Below are 15,413 nucleotides of genomic sequence, written 5' to 3' on the forward strand. Positions count from 1 at the left end.
TGTACATTTTGCAATGGGGTGGGAGTGAATTTTGATAGCAGCTGTATATAGCGGGTTACATGTGCTTTATTTGACTGTTTTTCTAGGAGTGAGGAAGGATTGTGAAATTTCCCTCATCGTCTCCTTTGGATCCAGAATGAGGACTAAACAGATAATCGGATTCTCCAGCCATGAAGATAAGTAGCAGATCTGCACATATGTCCGTGGCACAGGATTACAGCTAAGCACCTCATGTCTCAAAGTGAACGGAAACTTGGAATTGATGGTTAAAACGGTTTCAGGCATCGTCTCCATAGAACGTATCAACCCTGCGCCCCGGCTCTGGCACACACTGCTGTTCGGTGGATTCAGAGGCAGACCACTCACATCAATTTAATGCCTTAATCCGAAGGACACACTCATGGCGCACGTATCCTGAATTATTTGCAGTCTTCATAGTTGGAGGACTTCGATGCTGGATTCTAATGAGCATATTCTCAAAAAGCTTTAATATCAGGGCAGATATAGCAATAATATACTGTATATGAGCGAGCATGCTAGTATAAGGTGTTTTCTGAGCATGCTCGAGTGCTAATAAGAGTATCTTCGGTGTGCTCAAATAATGTTTGTGTCCCCGCAGCTGTTCGACAGTCACAATACACGCAGTGATTGACCAACAATAATATTAATAAATCTCCCCCAATATATGCGTTTAAGGTACCAGAATGGCCACGTGCAAAATATGCCACGGTTTACTACACAGAATCTCCAATGAGACACATACAGAAACTAAACAATGACTGGAGCATCACCTTAGCGGGAAAGCTTCATGAGAGATGTAAATCCTGGAGGTCTGACATCTCTTTACTTTGTTAGCAGCTTTTTGTAATCTCAGAGCAGCATGATGGAGGGTTTGGGACCCTGATTCCAGCGATGTGTCACTTACTGGATTACTTGCTGTCATTTTTGTAAAATCCCCATTTTATCCGCTGCCGATTCATCAGCTCTCTGAATCCCGAGCTCTGTAACACCCCGCCCACGCTGATTGTCAGCTTTCTGTGTACTCTGTGCATAGGCAGAAAGCTGCCAATTAGTGATGGGTGCGGGGTTAAACAGAGCAGGAGGACTACATGGCACAAGACAACTAGTCCTCTAGTGATAATCTCCTGCTGATAAAAACAGTGAATTTCTTGAAACTACACTAAGCAGCCTAGTAAGTGACACATCACTGGAATCAGGATCTCTGCCCATAAATCATGCTGCTCTCAGATTACATGGCAAAAATCTGATCTGCTGACATGATTCCTTTTAAGGACCAAGTGAAAAGTGATACTGGATCTTTTTTCCCCCAGAGCTGTCCCAAAGGATTCCCAGGAAAATTCTTTAGTATAATAAAAGTGATTTTACCACCTAGACTACGACAACATCCTCCTCTACGGTGTCCCATGTAAGACTTGTGATCCACTAATACAGCCCAAACTCTGCTAGTTACTTCACCTCTGTCACTCACTTCCCTGGCTGCTTACTGCCTACAAAGATTGCTGTATAACAATAATGTCTTGGGGGCAATTACACTGCACGATTGCAGGGAACAAGGATTCCTAGGAATGCTCAATCCTGATAATCATGCAGTGTTTTTAGGCAGCAATCACTTGACAAATGAGCAAAATGCTAAAAAAAAAAAAAAAAAAAAAAAAGTATATATCTATATTAGGTTTAAAATCATTGTTCTCTGCAGCACATTGCCCTGTGAGAACAATGTGCACAATACAAACTTACTGCTTGTTCTCTGCATATTGTGAGCGTGGTTGGCCTGTCACTGATCAGCGTTATTAACACTGCAGGTTGTCTATTATAAAGTAGCCCTTGCAGAGACGGACCTAACCCGTCCCCTCAATTATTATATTATACACACACTATATCCTAATCTCCGGCTACCTCTCAGCAGGTCATATTTGATCCTTTAAGTGTCAATGCTATTCTCTTCTCTTGCCTTATCAATATTAAGATTTCTTCCATGCATCCTATACACTCTGAAATTCTCTCCAAACATTCAAAACCAGCCTGTATAGTAAGGCCATGTTCACACAATCCTTTTTTTAATGCGGAACCGCCGCGATTTTCCCGCTGCGGGTCCGCAGCTGTTTTCCATGCAGGGTACATTATAATGTACCCTATGGAAAACAGGAACCGCTGTGCCCACATTGCGGAAAATCCCGAAAAAAGCTGCGCTGAATAGCTGCGGTAAAAAAGAAGTACCAGGTCACTTCTTTTTGCGGAACTGCAGCGGTTCTGCACCCATTGACCTCCGTTGTGAGGTCAAACCCGCAGATCAAAAAACGGTAATTAATCTTACCGATAATTGTATTTCCAGGAATCCATCCTGACAGCACCATGGAGGACGTCCTTCTTATACACAGTGGGACAGGAAACACGAGAGTTTAAAAGGACCCTCCCCCTTCCACCCTTCAGTGGTTTTCCAAAGTAACACATCTGGATGGATGCAAACAGAAAAATTTATTTTGAACATAACAAGATCAACATCAAAGTTACTTCACATAGGTATGATACATGTTTACATTAGGGAGGGAACTATCCGTGCTGTCAGGATGGATTCCTGGAAATACAATTATCGGTAAGATTAATTACCGTTTTCCAGGTCACCACCTGACAGCACCATGGAGAAGTACCAAAGGAAACTTCCTAGTTCTAGGGTGGGACTACCGCTTGAAGCACTTTCCTGCCAAAAGCTAGCTGAGAAGAAACTACGTCTAATTTGTAGTGTTTTGAAAAAGTGCTAATGTTAGACCAGGATGCTGCATTACAAATCTGATCTACTGAGGCCCCACCTTTTTCGGCCCAAGACGTGGCCATAGCCCTGGATGAATGAGCTTTAAGGCTATCTGGAGGATCTTTTCCCTGTAACTGATAGGCCGTGGTAATAGTGGATCTAATCCACCTGGCAATAGTGGATTTTGATGCCTTCTTTCCCTTATTAGGACCCCCATACAGGACAAAGAGATTACTATCCTGTCTCCAGGCCCTAGTCATGTCCAAGTATTTCAGCACCGTCTCCCTAACATCTAAGTTATGGAAAAAGGCTTCTTTTTGATTTTTAGGAGATTGGCAAAAAGACGGAAGAACGACCTCTTGGTTAATATTTGATACAGAGGCTACCTTGGGGAGAAATCCTGGGTCAAGCCTCAAAACCAACCTATCAAATATTTGTAGATAAGGGTTTTTGATGGAAAGGGCCTGAAGCTCCCCCAATCTTTTGGCTGATGTAATGGCTACTAAAAACACTGCTTTTAGGGACAGATTAGCGATATTTATATCCTTATTTATATCAAAGGGCTCTCTGCATAGAACGTTAAGGACTAAATTTAGGTCCCATGGGGGCACAGACTTTCTGATTGGAGGCTTCAGCCTCGAGACTGCTCTAGAAAAACGAGCGATCCAAGGGTGGGCGGCAAGGGAAGAGTCATAAAATACACTGAGGGCTGCAATTTGAACCCTCAGGGTACTTGGTTTGAGCCCGATCCTAAATCCCTGCTGTAGGAAATCAAGAATCTTGGGTATGTTAGGGTGATCAACATCGATTGTTGTGTCTCCACAAAAACTGCAGAATTTTCTCCATGTTCTGAGGTATATTGCTGAAGTCACCGGTTTCCTACTTGCTTGTAGAATCGAAATTACTCCTTCTGAAAGGCCTTTTGCCCTTAGGATCTGCCGCTCAGGATCCAAGCTGTTAACCGCAACTTTCCTGGGTTCTGATGGAGGATCGGACCCTGAGAAAGCAAGTCCCCCCTGACTGGAAGATGGTAAGGACTGTCCACTGCCAGCTTCTTCAGAAGAGGAAACCAGCTCCTTCCGGCCCAGAAGGGGACCACCAGGATCACTCGAGCTCTGTCCTCGCAAATTTTCCTGAGTACTCTTGGTACTAATGCGAGAGGGGGAAAAGCATATAGCAGACCCGAGCTCCACGACTGAGAAAGGGCATCCACCGCTGCTGGATTTTCCTGGGGATTTAGGGAGAAGGTCTTTATTTTTGTATTTCTTCTGGTCGCAAAATGATCCACGGACGGGGTTCCCCAGCGCTGACACAGGGTATCGAAAACTCCGCTGTTCAATTCCCACTCTATGGGTGATGGATTTTCTAAGCAGAGAAAAACTGCAACCTGGTTCTTTGAGCCTTCTAAGTGGACTGCTGAAATTGAAAGCACCGAACTTTCTGCCCATTCGAAGATCTGATCCGCCCGACGTTGCAATTTCAGATGTCTCGGGCCCCCTTGATGGCGAAGAAAAGCTACCGCCGTCGTCTTGTCCGATAAGATCTTCAGATGTTTGTTTCTTAACAGGGACCGGGCTGCACACAGAACCCTCCAAACCGCCTGTAGCTCTCTGTGGTTTGAGGAATTGTTGCTCTCTTCCGAATTCCACTGTCCTTAGTAATAGCTTCCGAGTACCTGGCCGCCCCAACCTTGTTGACTTGCGTCCGTGGTTACCGTGACTGCTGGGGTCTGGATCCATGGGACCCCCACCTGAAGGTTCTCTGACACCGTCCACCATCGCAGGGATTCCCTGACTCGATAGGATAGGACAAACTGTCTGTCCAACGAAGACTGTCTTCTGTCCCATGTTGTTAGAACCGCTCTCTGCAATTGACGAGAATGGAATTGGCTCCAGCTGACACATGGGATACAGGCTGTCATCAGGCCTAGGATCTTCATTGCATCTCGTATTGTCACCCGAGTTCTTGCAAACTGTCGAACCTTCTTCACCAAATCTGACCGCCTTCTGTCCGGAAGAAAAGACTTCCTGATGTCTGAGTCTAGAATTATCCCCAGAAACTGACGTCTTGATTTTGGGGTTAAGTGTGATTTCTCCCAGTTTACCACCCAACCTAGTTTCTGCAGTGTGGAGATCACTAACTGAGAATCGATGTTGAGTTGGGATACTGAGTCTGCCACTAACAGGAAATCGTCTAGATATGGTATTATAATGATATCTTGTTTCCTTAGAAAAGATACGATCTCTATTATGAGTTTTGTAAAAACTCTTGGAGCTGATGCTAGACCAAACGGAAGGCAACGGAACTGATAGTGTAAGACTGAACTGTCTTTCTCTATCGCAAATCTTAGGAATTTTTGATGTTGCAAAGAAATTGGAACGTGATAGTATGCACTTTTTAGGTCCAAAGTGCACATTACCACGTCCTTCCCTAATAGGGGAATTGTGGAGCGAATTGACTCCATCTTGAATCTTTTGTACGATAGCCATTTGTTTAGTGGCTTGAGGTTTATGATAGTTCGGGATTCTCCTGATGGTTTTATTATAGAGAAAAGACCCGAGTAGTGACCTGTTCCCCTTTGGTGAGGAGGTACGGGAGTTATTGCCTCCATCCGGAGGAGATTCTGAATGTCTGACCACATTGGGGAGACTGAAGAGAGACGGGCGTTGGAGATGAAAAATCTTTCTGGGGGACGAGATACGAACTCTATCCTGTAGCCCCGAGATATAACCTGAAGGACCCACGGATTTGAGGTAATTTTTTCCCATTCCCCCAGGTAGTTCAACAACCAACCCCCTATTCTGGTGGCGTCACTTTCTCCGGAACTCAGCTCTAGGATTTGAGGGACCTGGATCTCTATTTCGGTTCCTATTATCCCCCCCTTTCTGGTAACTCCATCTCCCTTGTTTACCTTTACCCCTATAGTCTGATCTTTGACTGTAATAGGGTCTACGAAAGGGCTGGAATTTTTTCTTTTTCTCTTCTGGAAACCCCTTCTTTTCATCAGAAGCTTTTTCCAGAATGTCATCCAATACAGGGCCAAAGACCCGGCCACCCGAAAAGGGAATGGAACATAGTTTGTTCTTAGAGGGAACATCCCCCGACCAGCTTTTTAACCAAATAGCCCTACGGGCCGCATTAGATAGCGATTGCCCCCTGGCTGAGAACCTGACCGATTCTGCCGTAGCATCTGCTAGAAACCCTGTGGCTAGTTTAAGTAAGGGAATAGCACTAATGATAGACTCCCTAGAAGTTTTGGCTGACAATTGATCCTTTAAATCATCAACCCACAGATGCATAGCTCTCGCCACGGATGTCGCCGCAATATTTGTGCGGATCACCGCGGCCGAACTTTCCCAAGCTTTTTTAAGGAGGCCATCTGCCTTTCTGTCCATGGGCTCCTTTAAGTTTGAGGAGTCCTCAAATGGTATGGCAGTTCTCTTAGACACTTTCGCTAGTGGGATGTCAATCTTTGGTACATCTTCCCAGTCTTTGACCTCTTCATGGTCAAAGGGAAGACGAAGCCTAAAGTCACTCGGTATTGATATTCTCTTCTCTGCCTCCTCCCACTCTTCCAAAATCATTGAGCTGTGGGAAGAGGTGAAGGAGGGGTCAAAAACTGCAAATTCTGAGCAAAGCCGAGACTGAACTCGGACTTACCGAATGTGTGCATTAACTGGAAAGACTTTTGAAGTCTGTGACCGAAGTCCCCCGAACATCTCGTCCTGAACGGAAAGAGAGGTCGAAGGTTCCTCAACCTGCATAGTCTGTCTGACCGCTCCCAGTAGTTAGTCAATATCAGTGGAAGAAAAAAGATACTTTTTCCCCTTCTGAGGGGAATCTCTACACACTTCTTCCTCTTCCTCTATGTCAGATTCTGATTGAATGTTGTCAGAAGATGAATCTGACTCTCTCTGTCTCTTCCTAGACCTGGGAAGATCTTGGACCTCAGGCTGGAACTGCTGGGTGGTAGATAGGTTAGATATAGAAGCCTGCACTTCTTCTCGAACCATCGCTCTCATGCTTGTTATTAGAGAGGCCTGTTCCTCTCCTACAATGCGGGCGGTGCAGGGCTCGCACAGAGGCTTCTGACATAAAGCATTAAGTTTTGAGGCACATATAGGGCATCTCCTGGTTTTACCAGTCTTCTTATCCCCAGATGAAGGATGCCCCTGGAATATATAAAGGGACCACCACTAGTACCTTTTAATAGAACTGTACGGAGTGCACCTTTAAATGAGGACTTACATGTGCAAGGGAATCCTGCTTCCCTGTAGCCTCTATGCTGACCGCTGGTATGGAGCCTGGATCCATTATAGCTGCGGTGCCTAGCGCTATCTCACTTACCTTTTATCCTTTGCTTGTGTCCCGGCGCTCCTACAGGAGCGATGAGGAAAGCCGCCCCCCCTGCTGCCGCCGCAACCCGGAAGTGACGCGGCAGCGGTAAACCGGAAGTCCAACGCACGCTTACCGCCGACTCCTTCCGGCCTGAACACATGGATTCCGGAGCGCTCTGCCGTACCTGCCCTCCTCCGGACTGTCTGCCAAGGGACCACCCTGCAGAGATCCCGCAGGTACGCTTGGGGTAGCCATCCGAGGTCGAGAGCCCCCCCAGGGGGAAGCGACCTTTTAGCCAGGAGCAGCGCTACACTGGCGTCGCTGAGGGACCCAATAAATTGGGTGTCGGCGATACAGAGTTTCGGCCATGGGAAGGAAGAGGCTGAGCCCCCCCGATCCGCACGCTCTGTAGGGACCACGATCTCTCGTCGTTCCTATCCACAGTGGGACAGGAAAAACACTGAAGGGTGGAAGGGGGAGGGTCCTTTTAAACACTCGTGTTTCCTGTCCCACTGTGTATAAGAAGGACGTCCTCCATGGTGCTGTCAGGTGGTGACCTGGAAATATATCTGCGGGTTTTCTGCGGTTTGTGGTGCAGAACCGCTGCAGTGTGGCTGCCCCCCCGTGCTCCAATCCCACCCCACCATGCTCCGACGCCCCCCCCCCGTGCCCTAATCTCCCCCCCTTATACTTACCGGGCCTCCCGGTGTCCGTCCGGCCGTCTTCTCCCTGGGCGCTGCCATCTTCCAAAATGGCGGGCGCATGCGCAGTGCGCCCGCCGAATCTGCCGGCCGGCAGATTCGTTCCAGGCACATTTTGATCACTGTGACAACCTCACAGTGATCAAAATAAAAAAAAAAGTAAATGACCCCCCCCCCCCCCCTTTATCACCCCCATAGGTAGTAACAATAATAAAATAAAGAATTCCCCCCCCCCCCCCCTACAGTTAGAACTAGGGGTAGGGTTAGGGGTAGGGTTAGGGGTAGGGTATTTTCAGCCATTTTAACCCTAAAAAAAACTTCCTAGAAAACAAACAGGCTCTGCAGAGAAAACTGCATAAAAAACTGCACTAAAAAAACGCATAAAAAAACGCACCTGCGTTTTCTGCCAAGAGCTGCGGTTTTTAGTGCAGAAAAAACAGCAGGGAAATCAGGAACGTGTGAACATGGCCTAAAGCCTGCAACCTTCAATGATGCTGCTGCCCCTACTCTCATCTACAGCGTCCTCCCCTAGTAGACTATAGGCCCGGAATAGAGCCCATTCTACCCTTGTACTTGTCAGTCACTTATTTATTCTTGTTTATTGCACTTATTTTCTATCTTATTATTTAGACTTCTGTTCTATAATTAAACCCTTCGCAACTTTGTCATATGTAAAGCGGCCTGCAATCATATAGTTGCCCCAACTTGGTAAGTTACCTTGTGCCAACGGGCATAGGGCTATTTCCAACAGACCCATCATGGGCAATAAATGGAGGGCTGGCATGTCAGATCCCCTTTCTCCACAACAGTGCGGGGTAGAGACCATATTTGACCAAGATGGTAAATCCCTTTAAAAATGATGATGATGAAAACAAAGCACCAGGACATCGATAGTCCACATAACTTTCCATTTACCTTTTTTCTAATGACAAGGAAACCCTCCCAGGACACACACACTTTGGGACGTCCAAGATTCTTACCAGATTTTTCTCATCCTTGATTATTTCAAACAGAACTTCCAGCTGCTCCTCCTCCAGACACAGCTGACAGGTCACCAGGAACACATTGGTGTCTTCTTCCTTAAATTGGTCTTCTGAAAGTTTTTGCTGAAACAGAAAATGAACAAATATGTCAGATGCCAAACATCCATTATACTTGTTAATAGGTAAATGGGAGATATGTAAATGAACGCAACTTATTTGGATTACATGGGCTTTTCTAAACAGAAAAACTTGAATTTTTTCAGTTTCAATCTTTTTCCTCATTAAATGGAATAGTAAATGCCATAACTAATATATTTTTACAGATTTGGAGATTTAAAAAAATAAATAAATAAAAAAAATCATATTTCATATTACAAATCGGTGCGCGCATGTGTGCGTGCATGCGTGCGCGTACTTACATATACATTTTTCTTTGTCCCCTGAGGGTACTTCTTTGATCGCTTCTACGTTATAACATAATCCCACAGTACTGCAGTATGCAAACAACATAACGTTCTCCATGAAATCCTGCCACAGTCTGGGCATCACAGGGTAACAGACATGGCACCCATGGGGAGGGTTTCAGCAGTCCATCCCCTTCCACCTCTGTGACTGTAGGAGGGTCAATGGGAACCAGTGCACGCAAGCACTGGTGACCCCAGCATATAAAGGCCACTGTTACTGACAGGGCTGTGGAGTCAGTCGTGGAGTCGGAGTCATGGAAATTGAGGAGTCGGAGGTTTGGCTTACCGACTCCACAGCCCTGGTTAGTGACAACAGCATTTAAATGGTTAAAAAAAAGCAGCAATCAGATAACTCGGGTCACTCCTGATACAGTAAGATGCTGGTTTTGTCTCCCAGCTGGCATCTCCAGGGTATGGTACAGCCTCAGCGCCTGCTCCATAAATTGGCATTACATTAAATGTTGGGATAGGATTAATACACCATCGGGAACATTTATGGCCTATCAGTAGGGTAAGCTAGAAATGCCCGATGGATGGGGGTTTCTGGCATCAAGATATTTAACCCCTTCATGACCCAGCCTATTTTGACCTTAATGACCCGGCCATTTTTTGCAATTCTGACCAGTGTCCCTTTATGAGGTAATAACTCAGGAACGCCTCAACGGATCCTAGCGATTCTGAGACTATTTTTTCGTGACATATTTGGCTTCATGTTAGTGGTAAATTTAGGTCAATAGTTTTTGGGTTTATTTGTGAAAAAAAAATGGAAATTTGGCGAATTTTTTGAAAATTTCTCAATTTTCAAATTTTGAATTTTTATTGTTAAACCAGAGAGTTATGTGACACAAAAAACAGTTAATAAATAACATTTCCCACATGTCTACATCAGCACAATTTTGGAAACAATTGTTTTTTTGCTAGGAAGTGAAGGGTTAAAGTTTGACCAGCGATTTCTCATTTTTACAACAAAATTTACAAAACTATTTTTTTTAGGGACCGCCTCACATTTGACGTCAGTTTCAGGGGTCTAAATGGCGGAAAATACCCAAAAGTGACACCATTCTAAAAACTGCACATCTCAAGGTACTCAAAACCAGGGGTGTCAAACTGCATTCCTCGAGGGCTGCAAACAGGTCATGTTTTCAGGATTTCCTTGTACTGCACAGGTGATAATTTAATCACCAACTCATTATTTGTGTAGGTGATTAAATTATCACCTGTGCAGTACAAGGAAATCCTGAAAACATGACCTGTCTGCAGCCCTTGAGGAATGCAGTTTGACACCCCTGCTCAAAACCACATTCAAGAAGTTTATTAACCCTTCAGGTGTTTCACAGCAGCAGAAGCAACATGGAAGGAAAAAAAATGAACATTTAACTTTTTAGTCACAAAAATAATCTTTTAGCAACAATTTTTTTCATTTTCACATGGGCAACTACCTTGTGGATCCTAAAATTTGAAAATTTGTTGGGCAATTTCTCCTGAGTACACCAATACCTCACATGTGGGGGTAAACCACTGTTTGGGCACACGGCAGGGCTCAGAAGGGAAGGAGCGCCATTTGACTTTTTGAATGGAATATTAGCTCCAATTGTTAGCGGACACCATGTCGCGTTTGGAGAGCCCCCGTGTGCCTAAACATTGGAGCTCCCCCACAAGTGACACCATTTTGGAAACTAGACCCCCCAAGGAACTTATCTAGATGTGTGGTGACCACTTTGAACCCTCAAGTGCTTCACAGAAGTTTATAACGCAGAGCCGTGAAAATAAAAAAATCATTTTTCGTTCCTCAAAAATTATTTTTTATTTTCACAAGGGTAACAGGAGAAATTGGACCCCAAAAGTTGTTGTCCGTACGCTGATACTCCGTATGTGGGGGGGGGGGGAACCACTGTTTGGGCGCACGTCGGGGCTCAGAAGGGAAGTAGTGACGTTTTGAAATGCAGACTGATGGAATGGTCTGAGGGTGTCACGCTGCGCTTGCAGAGCCCCTGATGTGCCTAAACAGTAGAAACCCCCCATAAGTGATCCCATTTTGGAAAATAGCCCTCCCAAGGAACTTATCTAGATGTGTGGTGAGCACTTTGAACCCCCAAGTGCTTCACAGAATTTTATAATGCAGAGCTGTGAAAAATTTTTCCCCCAAAAAAATAATTTTTTAGCCCCAAATTTTTACATTTTCCCAAGGGTAACAGGAGAAATTAGACCCCCAAAGTTGATGTGATATTCTTCCTGAGTACGCTTATGCCCCATATGTTTGGGTAAACTACTGTGTGGGCGCACGTCGGGGCTCGGGAGGGAGGGAGCACCATTTGACTTTTTGAAGGCAAGATTGGCTGGAATCAATGGTGGCGCCATGTAGCATTTGGAGACCCCTGATGTGCCTAAACAGTGGAAACTCCTCAATTCTAACTCCAACCCTAACCCCAACACACCCCTAACCCTAATCCCAACCCTAAGGCTATGTGCCCACGTTGCGGATTCGTGTGCAGATTTTTCTGCACCGTTTTTGAAAAATCCGAAGGTAAATCGCACTGCGTTTCACCGACGGATTTCCAGTGTTTTTTGTGCGGATTTCACCTGCGGATTCCTATTGATGAACAGGTGTAAAACGCCGCGGAATCCACACAAAGAATTGACATGCTGCGGAAAATACAACACCGTTTCCACGCTGTATTTTCCGCACCATGGGCACAGTGGATTTGGTTTTCCATAGGTTTACATGGAACTGTAAACGTGATGGAAAACTGCTACGAATATGCAGCGGCCAATCCACTGCGGATCCGCACCGTGTGCACATAGCCTAATTCTAACCCTAACCCCAATTGCAACCCTAACCCTAGTGGAAAAATAAAATATATTTTCTTTATTTCATTATTTTCCCTACCTATGGGGTTGATAAAGAGGGGGGTTTATTTACTATTTTTTTATTTTGATCACTGTGATAGGACCACAGTGATCAAAATGTACCTGGAATGAATCTGCTGGCCGGCAGATTCGGCGGGTGCACTGCGCATGCGTCCGCCATCTCGGAAGATGGCGGCGCCCATGGAGAAGACGAACGGACATCGGGACTCGGTAGGTATGGGGGGAAAGTGAGATCAGACTGCGGGGGGAGGGAAGGGGAGAGGAGGGCAGCGGAGGACAGGACAGAGGGGAGGAAAGACTGACAGCGGCGGCAGATTGCCGTCGTCAGTCGGTGGCAGGGCCAGATCGGGGTCTCCAGCCGTGGCCGATGATATTGCAGTATCGGGCATGGCTGGATTGTAATATTTCACCAATTTTCATTGGTGAAATACTACGATTGCTCTGATTGGCTGTTGAAAGTGAAACAGTCAGAGCGATCGTAGCCACGGGGGGGGGGGGGGGGGGGGGAAGCCACCCCCCCCCCCGTGCTCAAATACAACTCCTCCCGTACCTGCAGGGTGGGTGAAATTTCAATTAACCCTTTCACCCGACCTGCAGGAGTGCGATCCGACCATGACGCATATGCTGCGTCACAGGTCGGATTGGCACAGGTTTTCATGACGCATACGGTGCGTCACAGGTCGGGAAGGGGTTAAAAAGAGGCTCTCCCCATCTTGTACAGTTATGGCATAATTAGAAGTCCAACATCTATTTCAAGAATGGGGCACTGAAGGCACATGTGGTCACCAAGTGACAGCCTCATTCACCAAATATATGGAAAAAAAGCCACGACCCCTAAAACTATTAAATCTGTGCACAGCAAATGAAAATGAATGAGGAAAATACATAAGCTTACAAGTCTCTGAACAAGCGCTTGGAGGTCTGCTGCGGCCACCATTGTGCTTGGTAGTGGAAGGTGAATGGTACCCAGATAACCTATTAAAGGATCAGAAAAAGAAAAGGGTTAATGTGCATCAGCACAAATACTGAGCGAGACATAAAACCCCAGATCACAATGTTCTGCATTTGCATTTAGGTTTACACACTTCTGGCTAATGTTGCAGCAAAGATGGAGTAAGGCGCCGTTATATCGCGCCAAGTCTTTCTCTGCTCAATTTTACCCTGGGCTGGCAGCCTGGTTTGTTTGATTACCCCAAATTGCAAAGTCTTAACTGTTAGACTAGTTTGTAGGGTTATGCTGCCTATCATAAAGGGTTACTGCCATCTTCATAGATCGAGATGATCAGAATGTGCCTGTAAATACAAGAACTTTAGCAATTTAGGCTTATTAATATCTCATTAACGGTTGCAAATTTTAACACTTGTTTACAGCCGGTTGCCCTGGAGACCGACCACTTCTGCTGTTGAGTTGGTAAGCACTTCGATCCCATACAGATCCGAAACAGTGCTTATAGGCTCAATGAAAAGTTTGTAATCACTATGCATGTTCTGAATCTACCGTGTGATAAATCAACGTGTGCACAACCTAGGAAGGTGCACGGGTAGGTTCCCAAACTGTTATGACAGGTAAATACAAAACCCGGCACTCAACTTTGTGGTGAGAAGAAATGGATAATTTATTGTATCCCAAGAAAAACGTTTTGGTCACACAAAAGGACCTTCATCAGTAACTGAAAAGTTCACATACCAAAACAGTTTATACAATCGGGGTAACAACCATAAATAAAGGTAACAAATAAAACAAAGTATATACAAAACACATACATGAACTACTGTACATGTTCATGGCGATAGAAGCTTGTCTATAGTGGGTGTTGGTAACAGAGAGTCACACATATATAGTGGCCCAGTGAGTGAAAGAGAGTGGAGGGGTACGTACCATATATTGGGATAGAAGATGGGTACTAGTGGCTATACACGCTGCCTACGAGATAGAAATAGCGGAAAGGCCGGTGACATCTGAGGATGTGGTAGTATGATAGACAAGGAAGATATTCAGATATAAGCCTACCGGTAATGCCCAGAATACAAGGCTGATTCCTATGACGAGAGAAAGTATGTGCAGCCTGCAGAGGATAGGGCAATGTTATGGGTTCCAGCATGGAAATTATTACAAGCGGCCAAGTAAGTGTAGGGTATCTCAGACAGTTTTCCAAATTGCAGTATAATGCTAGTCTCCCTATTCCACAAAGGGCTTACAATGGTCTGCCTCAAACACTCCCACACTGTAGTTTCACGCCTACATGCCTCTATCTCCGCCTGACGACAAGACATCACAGCGGTCATGCGCATTAGGGCTAGAACAGCCTGCCTCTCCCATCATGGGGACGGGACGTTAAATCCCGGCGCCCCACTTCCGGCGCATCATATCCGCTCCTCGTCCCCACCTTCCAAACCACCTTATGGTGGAACGCAAACACCTACAGTCATGGCCAAAAGTATTGACACCCCTGCAATTCTGTCAGATAATACTCAGTTTCTTCCTGAGAATGATTGCAAACACAAGTTATTTGGTATTATTATCTTCATTTAATTTGTCTTAAATGAAAAAACACAAAAGAGAATGAAGCAAAAAGCAAAACATTGATCATCTCACACAAAAACTCCAAAAATGGACCAGACAAAAGTATTGGCACCCTCAGCCTAATACTTGGTTGCACAACCTTTAGCCAAAATAACTGCGACCAACCGCTTCCGGTAACCATCCAGTAGGCTTATATCTGAATATCTTCCTTGTCTATCAGACTACCACATCGTCAGACCTCACCGGCCTTTCCGCTATTTCTATCTTGTAGGCAGCGTGTATAGCCGCTAGTACCAATCTTCTATCCCAATATATGGTACGTACCCCTCCACTCACTGGGCCACTATATGTGTGTGACTCTCCGTTACCAACACCCACTATAGACAAGCTTCTATCGCCATGAACATGTACAGTAGTTCATGTATGTGTTTTGTATATACTTTGTTTTATTTGTTACATTTATTTATGGTTGTTACCCCGATTGTATAAACTGTTTTGGTATGTGAACTTTTCAGTTACTGACGAAGGTCCTTTTGTGTGACCGAAACGTTTTTCTTGGGATACAATAAATGATCCATTTCTTCTCACCACAAAGTTGAGTGCCGGGTTTTGTATTTACCTGTTCTGTATCCACCGGCTGAAAATTTTAATATTCATTTGCAAAATGGCTTGTACCATGTTTCTCAGAAAATAAGACAGGGTCTTACATTATCTTTTGCTCCGAACGATGCACTAAGGCCTAATTTCCTCTCACCGGCCCACCCT

At 45.2% G+C, this 15,413-nt stretch overlaps 1 protein-coding gene across 3 annotated transcripts in view; it reads right to left on the reverse strand.

The window, feature by feature from the left end:
- The window catches only part of GLMN (glomulin, FKBP associated protein), a 50,172-nt gene that overhangs the window by 34,079 nt on the left and 680 nt on the right, over window positions 1–15,413 (reverse strand). For all 3 annotated transcript variants that reach the window (XM_069737560.1, XM_069737562.1, XM_069737561.1), the window contains exons 2-3: window positions 13,020–13,099; window positions 8,790–8,915 (exon numbers count right to left, since the gene is read on the reverse strand). In XM_069737560.1, coding sequence (XP_069593661.1) covers window positions 8,790–8,915; window positions 13,020–13,061 — 168 coding nt within the window. In that variant the 5' untranslated portion in view covers window positions 13,062–13,099. The remainder of the gene's footprint in view (window positions 1–8,789; window positions 8,916–13,019; window positions 13,100–15,413) is intronic.

The sequence above is a fragment of the Ranitomeya imitator genome, chromosome 8, assembly GCF_032444005.1.
Source record: "Ranitomeya imitator isolate aRanImi1 chromosome 8, aRanImi1.pri, whole genome shotgun sequence".
NCBI lineage: Eukaryota > Metazoa > Chordata > Amphibia > Anura > Dendrobatidae > Ranitomeya > Ranitomeya imitator.